The sequence below is a fragment of the Daldinia loculata genome, assembly GCF_022478755.1.
Source record: "Daldinia loculata strain CBS 113971 unplaced genomic scaffold F4817scaffold_52, whole genome shotgun sequence".
In the NCBI taxonomy this organism is placed as follows: Eukaryota; Fungi; Ascomycota; class Sordariomycetes; order Xylariales; family Hypoxylaceae; genus Daldinia; species Daldinia loculata.
The window spans coordinates 235,427-251,463 of record NW_026054906.1 but is presented as its reverse complement, the minus strand read 5'-3'; the positions used below and the strand labels follow the sequence as shown (position 1 = coordinate 251,463).

The following is a 16,037-nucleotide window of genomic DNA, read 5'->3' as shown; positions in this document are numbered from 1 at the left end:
AATACATTAAATACATTAAATACATTAAATACATTAAATACATTAAATACATTAAATACATTAAATACATTAAATACATTAAATATATTAAATAATTTAAATATTTTAAATACATTAAAAAAGATTAAATATAAATTACGTATAATAATTAATTTTATATATAAAAATATTGTTATTATAAATAATAAAAAGTAAAAGTTAATTATAATATAATATAATATATTAATAAAAGAAATTTTAATTAATAAATTTATTAAGTTTTTAAATAAAAAAAAAACATTATAAATTTATAAAGTTATTAAATATAAAAAATTAAAAATAATTTTATAATATATTCGGAAAAGTATATTAAAGATATTTGCTTTAAAAATGCTTTTATATATGGATAAAAAAGTTACGGGTGTTAATTCGTATTTTGTTTTTATGGTAAAGTTTTATATATATACGAAATTTTTTAAAACTTTAAATATACACACAATAATATATATAAACATTAATGCGTACTCGTATTTTTTTATACTTATTATAATAATAAAATAATTATATATATTATTTATAATTTTATATTATATTTTTATTATTATTATTTATTTAATATTTATTTATTTTTTTAAAAAACATTACGTTTAAACTTTTTTAATTACGTAAAAAATATATTATAAAATATATTATTAATTATGTAAATAATTAATAAGTTAATAAATATTAATATTTATATTTATAATATTAATTGGTTAATAATTTTTATAATTTTTAAATCTTTTTTTTATATATAATAATTTGTAATAATAATATAACGTTAATAGGTTTATTATTTAATAATAATATATTTTTTAATAATAATGGCATATTTTTTAATGGTATATTGTTTTAATTTTTCTTTTAACGTAAGTTTATTTATATTATTTTTAACAAAATATATTATAAAAATGGTTATGTTATAATAAATATGCTTGTATTAATTATTAATTATTATAATTATTAAATATTTAACGTAAATATTGTATTATTTAACGTAAATATTATATTATTTAACGTAAATATTGTATTATTTAACGTTATAACGAAAATCTTTTTTTAAATTTTAAAAATGTTATAATTAATGGAATAAAATATGGTAAATAATTTAAACGATAATAAAAACGTTTACCATTAAATTTTTTTAATTTAAAATAAGTTAAAAAAAGTTTTAATTTTTTTATTTTTTTAAAGTTAATTTTAAAGTTAATAATAAAGTTACTTATTTTTATATTTATTTTTTAATAAGTTTTTAATTTATTTCTTTTTTATTAATTAAAATTTTATACGTTATAAATAATTTTATTTATATAAATTATTATTTTAAAGTTTTATATGTTATAAACGGTTTTTTTTTATTTAAATTATTATTTTAAAGTTTTACATTTTATATTATTTTAATAGCTTAAACTAATAATGTAAAATTGAAGTTCGTTTTGTTGTACTTTTTTAACCACATCACTTTTTAACCAATTATACTTTTAATTTACCTTTATAAAAAAATTTCGCATTATTGGTTTAAATTAATTTAATCGTTTTTACCTTTAAATAAATATTTATTAAAATAACATTATTATTAAATATAATAATATTAACGCGTTTAAAATAAATAATAATTAATTATATAATAATTATTAACTTTTTTATTAAATTTATCGATTAAATTTACGCATTTTAAACCTTTTAAAAATATTAAAAATAACCGTAACACCGGTTGTAACACACGTTATAACGTAATAGCCGCAACATATAATAAAATTATATAAATATAAAAGAAAAAAACGAAAATATTAAAGCAATTAAATAATAACTTTTAAAATATTTTATATATAATTATAAGTATTATAAATATTATTATATTATTAATAAAAATGGTTAATATTAGCTATAATATTGGTTGTAATACCAGTTATAACGCGGTAACTTTAACATATAATAAAACCATATAAATATAAAAAAAAGTTAAAAAGGTTTAAATAATTAAATAATAACCTTTAAAGTATTTTATACATAATTACGGGTATTATAAATATTATAAATATTATTATAATATTAATAAAAATAATTAATATTAACCGTAATATCGGTTATAACACAATAGCCGCAATATATAATAAAATTATATAAATATAAAAAAAAACGAAAATGTTAAAACAATTAAATTATTAACTTTAAATATAAAATATATTATTTATATATAATTATAAACGTTATTATAAACATTATTAATATTAATTATAATATATTACCGATTATAATATTATTTTTATATTAAACGTTAAGGTTTATAATATTATAACGCAATACTATATAAATATATAAAAAAAATAAAAAAGTAAAAAAAGTAAAATATTAACTTTAAATCATAAAAATAAAAAATATTTTATACGTTATTATTAAATATTAAATTATTATAAACCTATTATTAATTTATTATTATTAAAAAAATTATATTATTTTTATAACTTTAACGTTTAAATTAACTTAAATTAAAATTTAAAAAATACTTAACTTATAACTTATAAATATAAACACATTAACTATACGTTTATATAACGTTAATAGCGTAAACCGTTAACAGGTAAAACCCGTTTTTTAAATTTTAATTTAAATTATTAAAATAAATTTTATAAATAATTTTATTTATATAAATGATTATTTTAAGGTTTTATATTTTATAAACGGTTTTATTTAAATAAATTATTACTTTAAGGTTTAATGCGTTATAAACGGTTTAATTTATATATATTATTATTTTCTTTTATTTATTTTTATTTTTTTAATTATTATGCGGTTGTTTTTTTAATTTAAAAATTTTTATTATTAATTTCAATAATTTCTTTTTATAATTTAATGGGCATAATTTTTAAAGTTTTATATTTAAATAAAATTTAATTATTAAAAAATAATTTAATAAGATTTTAACTGTTAAAAAATAAATTATTATTTATATTATAAAAACAAATGGTTTAATATTATTTTAAAAGTTAATGGTATTTATATATAATATTATTAAAAAAAATGATAAAAAAGGTATAAATAAGTTATTTTATTATTTAATAAATAATGTTTTAATTTTTGGTTTTATATTAAAATATTTATTATAGTTAAAGTTTTTAAAAAAGTTTTTTATTATTAAAATTTATATTAATATTAATATATTTATTATATATTATGTTTTTATTAATTTTTATTTATATTTATGTTAAATTATAATATATTTAAATTTACGGTTAATAATATAAATATTACGATTATGTTATATATTTTTTATAAAATATAAATAAAGTTTATAATTAAAATTCTTTTTATTTAAAAATTTAAATATTATTATTTTTTAATTTTTTAATATTAAGTAAATTGTTAAAATAAGTTAATAATTTTATTATTATTTTTATATGTATAAAATTATAATAAAACGTTAATTATATTTATTTTAAATGATTTTAAACCCGATATTTTTAAGTTAAGTTACGCCCGTTTTACGCTACATAACGCGTGGTCCGTATGTTTATACTTATAAATTACAGGTAAAACATTTGAAAATATTTGGTTTAAAGTTATACGGCATTATAAAGGTCTTTAACGTTTTTATTAATAATAAAAAAATTAAACATTATATTTATAATAATTTAATATATTATAATAACGTATAAAATAACTTTAATTTTAATGATTTAAAGTTTATAATATGTTTTTTTAACTTTTTATTTTTTTTATATATTTATATAACATTGCGTTTTTATATATTAAACTTTAACGTTTAAAAAATTTTAACGTTTTAAAATAATATATATTTAAATATAACAATTTAATATTTTATAACTACGTATAAAATCCTTTTTTTTAACAATTTAAAGTTAATAATATTATTTTTTTAAACTTTTAACTTTTTTTATATATTTATACAATTTTATATACTAGGTTTTAACGTTTATTACAGTTATTATTACGGTTATTATTACGGTTAACGTTGTAATTAATATTATAACCGATATTATAACCGGTATTATAATTAATATTAACCATTTTTAATATTTTAAAAAGTTTAAAACATATAAATTTAATTAATAAATTTAATAAAAAAGTTAATAATTATTATATAATTAATTATTATTTATTATAAAAACGCGTTAATATTATTATTTTAATAATATTATTAATATTATTATTAATATTATTATTTTAAAACGTTAAACGTATGATTTTAATATACGAAATTTTAAATTTATTTTAAACCATAAATTTAAAATTATTTTAAAAGGTTATTTTAAGGTTTAATTAATTAAAAAAAATGTGGTTAAAAAAATATAACTTTATAAATAATTTTAAATTTATGGTTTAAATTTATTAAAATAAAATTATATTATTTAATTTATAATTATTTTAATTATTATTAAACGATTTTATTTATAATTAATTTATTTTTTGTAAAATTAAAAATATTATTAATATTATATTAATTATTAAATTTAAAAAAAATAAATTTAATAAAAATATTACATTAATTATTATATTTAAAATAAATAAATTTAATAAAAATATTAATATAAATAACAAATATTAAAATGTAATTACGTAAAGATAGTCACGTGGTAACACGTGATTAATCTTTACACAAAAGGCATTTTTTTTAAATAACATTTATACATATAATTTATCATTTTTACATTAATCATTACAATAACAGTCATCGCGATAATTTTATTTCGTATTTATATTTTACTTTTTTATTAAATATACACTGCCACTTTACCTTATTATTTAACAACAAAATGTTATGTTAAATTTATTTATTAACGATATAAAATTAAATTATTTTTAAAATTGTTTTTAAAATAATATTAATTTTAATAATATATTATTATTGTTTTAAAAGTAAAATTTAATAAATATTTATTAAATTTAAATGTTATTTATATAATGTATTTTTTAATAAATTTAATTAAAATTATATATTATTGTTTTTATTATATTTTATTTTATTTTTAAATAAAAAAGTTAATTTTATAAAATTTTATTAATGTAAACTTATATATTAAAATTATATGTGTTATATTATAAAATGAAATAATAAATGTTTTATTAAATATTATAATTTTTATTATATTAATTTAAATATTTTAATTCGGTAATAAATTAAATTAAATAATAAGTTTTATGTTAATAAATAATATTATGTTTTTTTAATAATAAAAAAATTTATTAAAGTTTTAAAAGATTTAAATAAATTAAAAGTGTAAATATTTTTTAATAATATATTTTAATTTATTGTTAATATTAAAAATATATTTTTTTTAATATTATTAACGTAAAAAATGCAAAGTATTTTATTATTATTTTAATATTTTATTTATTTTTATTATATTAAACTCAATTAATTTATATTAATAAAATTTATATTAATATATGTTAAAATTTAAATGGTAAAAAATATTAAATAATTAAAAACGGATAATTTTGTTTTAAAACTTATTATAAAACCTTTTTATATTTTTATTTAATATTTTTATTTTAAAATTAAATTATTTTATAATATAATTTTAAAATAAAAGTTTAATTTAAATAATTTTTAATTTTAATATAAATGGTAAAATTAAAATAACGTAAAACACAAGTTAACAAATCACACAAATTAAAGGCTTAGCCGAAATATAACCGAAAATCAACGTTTTTAAAAATTAATAACTTTACGAATTTTTAATTATAAGTTTTCAAATTTTAATATATTTTATTTAACCATAAAACTAATACGAAAATAATTTCTTTAATTTTTTTATTATATTATAATAAACGTTATAAAAAATATTAATATTTTTGGATCCATTTTTAAGTTTTTTAATTTTTTTGATTTAAAACATTAAAATGAAATTTATAAAAAATAATATTATTATTATAATTTAAATAAATATTTAAATTTAAAAACCGATTTTTAATATGATTTTTTTAAATAAAATGCACGGTTACGCATAAACGTATTTTATATGTATTTTCGTTAAGCTTTTAATTTATGTAAACCGTTAATTTATAAATTACGTTAAAAACTTTATTTTTAAAGATATTTTAAATAATAAAAATAACAAAATAATACGAAAAAATTTAAATGGAAAATAATACAATGATTTTATAAAAATAATTACTTTAATATTATTATTAAAAATATAATAAATTATAATAATAACAATTAAATATTAATAATTAAAAATAATATATTATATAACGTAAAAATATATATAATAAATTTTAATTTATTTTTCTTTTATTAATATACTTTTTTTTTATTAATATATTTAAATATTATTTAAAAAAAAAAAATTTAATTGTAACAGTAAAAGTTAATAAACAAAATAATAATAATGATATAAATATAAAATTACCTTTTATTAAAATTATATTTTATTAAAATAAAATAGTAATTTTTCATAAATACCATATATTAAAACTTTACCGTTTTTCGCTTTTTAAATTTACAAGTATTATGAAAAAAAATTATTAAATAATATTTTTTAAAAATTATTTTTAAATTTTATTTAATTTTTTTAAAAAATTTAATTTTTTAAATGTGTTATTAACGAAAATAATAATAGCTTTTTATTTATATAAAAGCCGATTATAATTAACCGTTTTTTAAATATAATAATTATTATAATAATAATAAAAAAAGTATTATAATAAAAAATAATAATAAAAAATAATTTAAAAACATTTTTAAAAAAATGGGAAAAAGTAAACATTTATATAATAATTAAATAAATAATGTTAAAATATGTAAAATAATAATAATTATAACGAACAATGGTAATTATTATTAAAAAAATAATAATACTTTTTAATATAATTAAAAAAAATAATGTAATTTAAAATTCGTGTTAATATTTTAAAAATAAATAAATTCGGTAATAATTTATTTATTATATAGTTTTAAATATAAATAAATTTATAATATTAAATGTTTTTTTAATATATTATAATAAATTTAAAAGATTTAAAAGTTAAAATATATTAAAATTATATATTTTTTATATTATATATTAAAAGTTAATATTTAAATAAAATCACATTATTATTATTTTTTATATTTAATTTTGTTTTAAACTTTATAATAAATAATATTATAAAAACCGTTTTTTAAAAAATAAGTTTAAGTTTAATAAATCGGTTTAAAAAAATAAAAGTAAAAGTATTTAAATTATAAATATATTTTAAATTTTAATTATAAAATATTTTATATTTTAATTTATTTAAAATTATTTTATAATATAATAAATTTAATGTTATAAATTAATTTTATAATATAAACGTTATAATAAACAACATATATATATATTATTATAAATATTTTATATATTATTTTATTTATAATAAATTTTTATTATTTATAAAACAATTTTAATATTAAAATATAATTTTATTTTAAATAATTATTAATTAAATTTAATATATATTAAATATTAAATCACTTTATTTAAATTATATATTTTTTATAATTTATATATTAATAATATTTTTATTAACCGTTTTATTATTATTAATTTTAAAGTAATTTATCTTATAATATTTTATTTTTTATTTTTTATTTTTTTATTTTTTTTTATAAACGGTTTAAATTATATAATACATTTACTTATTCGTATATATATTTTTAATTATTTATTATTATTTTTTTATTAAATATAAAAAACTTTTATAATTTTAACTTTTTTTAAAAAATCTTTTTAATATAAATTTTTACTTATTAATATAATTTTTTATAATAACTTAAATAAAATTTAAAAATTTAAAAATTTAAAAATTTAAAAAATTTAAAATTTTATTTAATTTTTAAAATATAATATATTATTAAATTACAAAAAAAAAAATTACAAAATATATTATTAAATTGTAAAAAGAAATTTGTAAAAATCAATATATTTATTTATAAAATATATAATTAATTAAGTTATTAAAATATATATTAAAATATATTTTATTAAATATTATTTATAAAATAATTTTTTTATAAATAAATATACTTTTACATTTATTTTAAATATTATATATATTATTTTATAATTTTTTTTATAATTTTTTAATATATTTTATATTTATTTATATATTTATTTATAAATATTTTTAAATAATATTAAACGGAAAATAAAAAACGTATTAAACGGGTAATATATAAAATTATTTTATATTAATATATATTTAACTTTTTATACAAATTTATTAATATATAATTATATTATATAATAAATTTTAATTATTTATATTATTTTAAAATGTACGTTTTAACATATTTATTTTATATAACTTTTTATTTAATTTAATTTAATTAATTTAATAATAATATAAAATTTATGTATTTTTATTTAATATATTATATTATTTTTATTCGGTTATATATATCGGTTAAAAATTATACGGTTATATGTAATTATTTTAAAATAAAACAGTTAAAATTAAAGTTTTTTTTAAATAATTTTTAATATATATATATATAAAGTTAATTAATTAAAAAACGGTAATATATAAAGTTATTTAATTAAATATTAAATTAATTAATAAAAAAACGCGTATATTAAATAAATTAATAAAATTAAAATAACTTAATAAATTAAATAAATTTATTATAAATAATACATACGCGGTTAAATAAATTTATATAAAAATACATATAATTATAATATAACTTTTATTAATTTTATTATTTATACATTTATATAAAATATATTATTTATTTAATACGTTTTTTTTTATTTGTTTAATATAATTTAATTATAAATATATATAATTTAAATAAAATAATTTAATATTTAATATATATATAATTTAATTAATAAATATTTAAAATTTAATTATATTTTAACGTTAAATTTTTAATATAAAAATTTAAAAAATTTAAAAAAATAATATTATGTAATAAAATATTTTTATTTTATTTTTTAAATTTATTTAAAATTTATTATTTTAATAATAATATTATATATAAAATAACACTTTTGTGCATAAATAAATAAATATAATTAAAAAGTAAAAAAATTAAAAAAATATTAATATTTAATGAAATATTAAAAAAAAAACCCAAAAATATTCGACACCTGTGTGATTCGAACACACGCCCCCGAAAGGAATGCCTTCTTATCATCAATCCAATAGCAGGGCATCGCGTTAACCACTCCGCCAAAGTGCCTAGTCGCCTTTCAGGGTTAAACTTTTCCCGCACGAACCAGCCCTATATCCATACTTTGCACATTAAACCCAGCTTTCACCTAAAACAAAAAAATCAGTAACAGATTCGCAAATGATTATATTTAATTATCATAAGAATACCCAAAATTAAGTCATTGAATATGTTCTTACGGTATCACAACTTCATCCTAACTCATCGTCCCCAGAAAATATTGCTTGGCTAGGTGTTTATAGTATTAGACACTAGCTCCTCAGCTGGCCCTTTGCCGCTCATTTCCTTTCACTATTTGAACCCTCAGCTGGACATTAGCTGAGGGTTGTAAAGTGAAGTGAAATTGTATCCGTTTATCCTCATCAGGGAGTATTATACCCAGCAAGCACGAACCCCTGTACCTATATTACAGAGGATGTTTGCTATATAAAAAATTACCCGAGATCGTAGCTTAGATTTTAAGCCGTGTTCCTAGATATCAAAAGCCAGTTTGAACTTGGCGAGGAACGAACAGATCCATTCCAACTGTTGTAAGATGTAACAAAACGATACTAGGGTGATCTATGTCCGTATGGATAACTAGCCTGGTTTGCATATGAATCTACTTTAGACTAAATAGATATGAATAGTTAATGTGTTACTGAAAGCGTACCTGGCCAGCTGTAAGTGTCTTACCTTGCGATATGGAGATTTTCTTTTGAGGACAGAGCTACATGGTATTTTGAGAGTTTCCTAATAGTAGTAACTTTCCTATAAGTAGAGACACCCAAAGCCACGAGGATTTGGACCGGCCTAGAGCCGTAGCAAACATGTTCTTACCCATAATAGGTGGCAACTCCCACCAGAGTGTACCAGTGGCGTGCCTAACGCCAGCCATGTGTGATTTCCTTCAAGTTTCATTCACTCCAGTACATCCGGTTTCCAGTGTGTAGCCTAATATTAAGTCACCAAATATATACATTCAAGGTGAGATACTCATGATAGTACGCTTGGCTAACAGTCTCTTAGGCCTTTTATCATTAGGGAAATGTAAGCCAGCAGAAAATATTGTCTATAGCTGCTTCAGTTATAGTACTAATGGTGATGGTGTGAAGTGTAGCAAGTGCGTCAAGGTCTATTGCATAACCTCATTCGGGTGAGATCGTCCCCTCTCATGATCCTTATACCGTAAATGATGAGGCATGTAAGTTAAGCTAAGGCGTCTCTGTTCAACTTGTCTGTCTCAAAGAATTGACGTTACACCCTAATTACTGTTTGCCCTAGGTGTATGTCATCTACGGAATATAGTCAATGTTAGGCAACTACATACAGATAGTTCATGTAGGTCCCTGGGCCAGCGATGACGAGGCTTATTTGATATAAAGGGTATGGAGTGGTTGCCTTGGGAAACTATCCGCGACTACTGCTATCTTATTTGCAGAGCCTCGCTAGACGAGCCTAGATGTAGCATAAAGAAATTCCCGCAGTCTAAGGATCATTAGGTGTGATACTTACATGATGATAATGCCTCTAGCGACCAATAATACTTAAGGGCCTCATCGCCTCAGCGTAAGAGTTGGTTGGGTAGTTGATAGATTTAGTTTGGATCCTGCCGAATGATAAGTACCGAGTTTTCATGATATGATCCAGAAATAAGATATCGTAAAAGTATGTAAAGCTAGAGTGACATGGAATGTGATAAAAAGCCGGCAGACATGTAGGAGGGGGGCGTAGGCGCCTCATTTGTATTTCATATATAAATAATTTCTTACTTCTACCCCTCATGAAGCTGCAGACCATGCAGACAGCAACTAAGGCTAGAGATGCGGAGGTTGTTAATTTGCCAGCCTTGGTATTAATTTTCGAGCCCTGGCCCTAATATTTCCATGTTCGCCCTGTTAGAGAAAGCCCGTACGACGGACTACGTGTCAAAACCATACACACACACAACTAACTCTAGGGATCGGAATCGATCGACCATAGACCTACTGGGTTACGGAATTTCAGGGCGGCGGCGTTCTATCACTTCGGGCGACCATTGGATGGTAGGGACGGCAGACCGAGCATAGGTCTATACAGACCGGGCGATCACCGGGCACACCTACATACGCCTGTGAGAAGAGACGGAAGCCCCAAGTGCTTATGTCGACAATGGGATGTTGTCGTAAAACGAACAGCGGTGACGCCCAACTTCCTAGCATCCCTAGATAGTAGTTTTAAAATGAGGAGAAGTGCAAAATGTTATTATGCATCGCTACAGTCAATCAGAAAAATGGTGGCTAATAGCCCCTTGATCCGGAACCTATATGTTCAAGACCCTCTCCCACCGAATCCCCATGGGGTGACTTGATCCATCGCCTTTTTGTGCATCTTAGGAGCGGATCTTAAACCTCAACTCCTTCGGCTGCGCTCTATTTATATATAACCCGAGAGCCTTGTGCTCCGAGCCAACTAGACGCCTATATTCTGCTTTGTGCACATTTCCCCATTTAAGCAGCCGCTCCTACGCAGCTGAACTATCACTACGATGGCCGAGAATCACGGCGCGCTGCCTCCTAATGGACTCCACAGAGCTCAAGGGCCTCCTGCGGGATTCGGCGGCCGTCCGGTAGGACAGCCGCAGTCTATACCCCAGCAAGCAATCCCGCCCCGAGCTGGACTCCCAGTGGACCTGACTAGGGGCCCTTCTGTTAAGATTTCCGACGTAAGCCGCGGTCTTATGACCGTAGATGACATGAGAGAAGACCTCGCAGAGTATGTTCTTTTCCGATTTGAGAAATACCCAGCGCAAAGTCGATATGACGACGAAGGACGATTGCAACTCCCTACATGGGATAAGGCAATTAGATCTCGGGTTCAGAGTATGTCGACTGGGGAGATAAAGCGTCGGATTCAATATCTGAATAGGAAGACTCGCACACCTACCGACAAATTGAGATCCCTAAGCCCTGCGCTCCAGCGGCAAATCGACGAGGCGACAGAAGAGCTCACGATACAGAATCCGGACCCATTGAACTATCGCTGGGTGCTTGTACAGCTAGACCATCAACTCGCAGAAATTGATCCGTATGTTTTCGTGGCTGGAGGAAACCATCCACAACCTCGACGACATCATGGCGTACCCAGGAGGCGAGCGCATCGACAAACGAATGGGAACAAACCTAGATCTTTCAAGAGGATCTCATTGACAACATATTTCAAGCGTGTTCCTAAAGCAGATGCTGATATCCTTGCTCTCTATGAAGCGAAAAAGAGAGTGCTCTTCTCGCAAAATAATCACATCCCCCATCCGCAGTCACAGCCGCAGTCACAGCCGCAGTCACAACCACAACCACAACCACAACCACATCATGGTTCGAATCCTCGAATACCCCCACTAGGACCTGGTCCTGTTGAAGGCAGGCCACCATTGGGGCCGAATGGGAATCGCCCACAACCGGTTCCGACACGTCCTAACGGATCAGGATCAGGATCAGGACCAGGACCAGGGCCAGGAACCAGACGTCCTGCTATGAATAATACTGCAGCTGGCAGCGGAGGAAAACCAAAAGCTGCCGGTATAAAGCACAACAGACTTGAAAGCGACTCGGGCTACTCCGACTGTTTGTCGGATAGGTCATTTGATAGTCAAATGACGCCGGACACTTCCTACTCGTCTGAGTCGCTCAATAGGGGTAGAAACCGCGGAAGAGCCCATAATAAGGATCGTGTACCGGTTCGGAGCTTGAGCAGAAGACGTGACACGAATAGACTTGGTCGGGGCCTACCTGAACATCGCATAAACCACAACAATCATTTTGACATCGGAAATGGGGTTAGGATGCCGCCTACGTCGGGACCTCTTCCGCCCCAGATGACATCCCCTATTGATATCGACAGAGCTACAGAAGATGCTTACCTCGCGGGCGTCCTCCGCGGGAGAGACGATGCGCGGATGGCACAGCAGCGAGCAGGCCGTGAAGCTCGGTACTCAAGGCCTAGTCCGCGCTTTATTTCAGGGGCGAGGTCGCCAGCTCCTCCATACAGAAGACATATATCAAGACATGTATCTACCTCTGACCGACGAGGCGATATTGATGAAGGAATATCGCGTCTCAATCGCTTATCTCTTGATGATGAAGACGACTACGATACTGTATTGCGACGGGTGGATGGCCGTCGACGAAGAGAGTTTGAGTATCTCATGCAGGAAGGGTCAGTCTTGGAAGACGATCCATTTGACCGAGAGAGGCCATCATACCCGAGACATAGCGGGAGACAGTATGAAGAATCTTACGTTACGGATGGTTCTGATAGTGAGTTTAGTTTGCCGCCAAGGAGGAGGCGTTTTCACTACTGAATTAGTTACACCAATTTGCAACTTGGAATGTTGAGTTTATAATATGATATTTCTGATCCATGGATAGGATAGGTACCTATGAAAGAGATCGGTATAAGGAGAGTCCTGTTGGGGATGCGGAATGTATGCGGTACGGGATTAAGCATATGACGTATAGTATAAACATGTGTATAAGATACTTTGTTAGCGCGGATGAGCGATTTCGTAGTGAGCTTCTCACGGGTTACTTCCAGGTACATACCTAAAGACCCCGCCTACGGAAAGTGGGCTGTGCCTATGAGATTGAATTAAACATGGAAATCACCCGTTTTTACTTACATCAACAGTCCTAAGAGATTCCCCTACTTCTTCCGCGTTATTTTCCAATTACTTCTACTCTTCATATTAAACATTCTTCCTTCCTGGAACTTTAGTCGAAATATCTTATCTACCTATCTAAGCTTAACCTATCTCATTGCCCATCATGGCGCGCAAGTTCTTTGTCGGCGGCAACTTCAAGATGTAGGACCCCTCCATACATACGTAATATATACCTATGCCCCTCGAAGGCTAGCAAACGATATTTCTGGCGGGGGCTGGGGCAAGATCACAGGAGCTGATACGAATTGGTAATTAATATAGGAACGGGACCATCTCGTCCATCAAGGAGATTGTCGACAACCTGAACAAGGCTCAGCTAGATCCCAACGTTGGTAAGCTAACAATGCTTTCCTGTCCTTGAAAAATATATTCCTTCTTCTCCGTCTGTTCCAACTACAAGAGCATGGCTTTGCTCATCATGTCTTCCTATTTCTAGAGACCGTTATAGCTCCGCCGGCCCTCTACCTCCTCCTTGTCCGCGAGAACCTAAGGAAGGAAATCGGCGTTGCTGCGCAGAACGTCTTTGACAAGCCAAACGGTGCCTTCACTGGCGAGATCTCAGTCCACCAGCTTAAGGACAGTGGTATCGACTGGGTCATCCTCGGTCACTCCGAACGACGCACTATCCTAGCTGAGAGTGATGAGGTTGTTACTTCCAAGACTAAGTACGCTACCGAGAATGGCCTCAGCGTCATCTGGTGCTGTGGCGAGTCTCTAGAGCAGCGAGAAGCTGGCAAGACCCTCGAAGTCATCGCAGCCCAACTAGCTGCCTTAAAGTCACAGATCTCGGATTGGAGTAAGATCGTCATTGCCTACGAGCCTATCTGGGCCATTGGCACCGGCAAGGTTGCTACAACCCAGCAGGCCCAGGAGGTACATGCATCTATCCGTGACTGGCTAGCCAAGGAGGTGAGCCAGAAGGTTGCCGATGAAACTAGAATTTTATACGGTGGCAGCGTCAGCGAGAAGAACTGCAAGGACCTCAGCAAGGAGAAGGATATTGACGGCTTCCTCGTCGGCGGTGCTAGTCTCAAGCCCGCATGTAAGTACACACTGACTACCGCTTGCTTCTATGCCATTGAGCCTAGGCTAACGAGTTGTAGTTGTGGACATCATCAACAGCAAGTCTTAAACGGGAAAAAGTTGGGATACTAGCAGGAAGCTACCTCCAACGAGAGGGATGATGATGATAATTAGACGTGGAAGTTCATGCATGGGCTATAAATCCTAGGCTATGGCCTCTCTGCTCACTATCTAATTCAAAGTCGTAGTAAAAACGGATTAGCCCTGTGTTTTGAAAGTTTCCTCGTAAGCATCTTTGAGTGAATTCGTCATTTTTTTTTTTCGTAAATGTTGCCTTGGACTGTAGGTCTAGGCTCGTGGTATATGTGCCTTTAGCTGTGTTATACACTCTGCCCATATATAGTTGTACAAGGGTGACAAGTTCCCGGGTGCCGCCCTTCCATATCTCATTTATACCGGCATGCCTGTGCCGTGGTAAGGACTCCATATTCCTCTCACACTCTCGCTGATACTCGTAACCGGCTTGTTAACCTTCTTTATTTTCTCGCCGCTCGCGTCTCGTAACAGTTCCAACTTCTTCAGTATTTGAAGTGAATCCATATTCTTGACGCAAATGGACTTTTGCTTGCCATTGATATAGTGGCCGATAAGCACGGGGTGCTTTCGCGGTCGAGGGGAAACGGCGAATTCGATCTGGGGATGAGTCGAGGCGAATTTGGCCAACTGGGATTTGATGAAGGAGCTTTTCGCGAAGGTATGAAGTTAGAATTAGGTTCCTTTAAGTACGACGCTTCAAACGGGGTTGGTCTCACTTCATTCCTCTAGAACTTCCGGAATAGTCGCAATAGTGGACATCTATTTTCCTACATTGCAAGATGAAGGCACCGATGCCGTTCTGATACACTGTTAGCTATTTTCTCTGAATATAATAGATACTAATTGAAAATTAATATTTATTACCTGGCCAACGGAAACCTTCTCTAACGCCCTGATTGTCATTGTTGCGCCTCTGGGGATTTGGGTCGACAGCGACGTCTTCTATTGCTCAACTGTCAAATTTTTGTTTTACAAAAATATATGAAGTACCTAATCGATTCACAAACTGCTGGGGGGTTACGCACTAAACCAGATACGTGATGTGTACTGCATGTACCT

The 16,037-nt window shown here is 25.5% G+C and overlaps 3 protein-coding genes and 1 non-coding gene across 4 annotated transcripts; 2 read left to right on the top strand and 2 right to left on the bottom strand.

The window, feature by feature from the left end:
- Positions 1-9,092: 9,092 nt before the first annotated feature.
- Positions 9,093-9,190, bottom strand: F4817DRAFT_t130. Its single transcript has one exon. It is a non-coding gene; the product is annotated as a tRNA-Ser (tRNA).
- Positions 9,191-11,458: 2,268 nt separating this feature from the next.
- Positions 11,459-13,759, top strand: F4817DRAFT_223434 (uncharacterized protein). Its single transcript, XM_049298843.1, has one exon. The coding sequence runs from the start codon at positions 11,688-11,690 to the stop codon at positions 13,497-13,499; it is 1,812 nt and encodes a 603-aa protein (XP_049156078.1). The 5' UTR covers positions 11,459-11,687; the 3' UTR covers positions 13,500-13,759.
- A 42-nt stretch (positions 13,760-13,801) lies between these two features.
- On the top strand, positions 13,802-15,163 carry F4817DRAFT_347181 (Triosephosphate isomerase). The gene is made up of 4 exons (XM_049304503.1): positions 13,802-14,000; positions 14,121-14,191; positions 14,296-14,901; positions 14,963-15,163. Exons 1-4 carry the CDS (start codon positions 13,963-13,965, stop codon positions 14,989-14,991), a joined length of 744 nt encoding a protein of 247 aa, XP_049156077.1. The 5' UTR covers positions 13,802-13,962; the 3' UTR covers positions 14,992-15,163.
- Positions 15,164-16,029, bottom strand: F4817DRAFT_347179 (thioredoxin-like protein). Its single transcript, XM_049304502.1, has 3 exons — positions 15,843-16,029; positions 15,695-15,777; positions 15,164-15,624 (listed from the first exon to the last, which is right to left on the bottom strand). The coding sequence occupies exons 1-3, from the start codon at positions 15,879-15,881 to the stop codon at positions 15,333-15,335; spliced, it is 414 nt and encodes a 137-aa protein (XP_049156076.1). The 5' UTR covers positions 15,882-16,029; the 3' UTR covers positions 15,164-15,332.
- Positions 16,030-16,037: the final 8 nt, after the last annotated feature.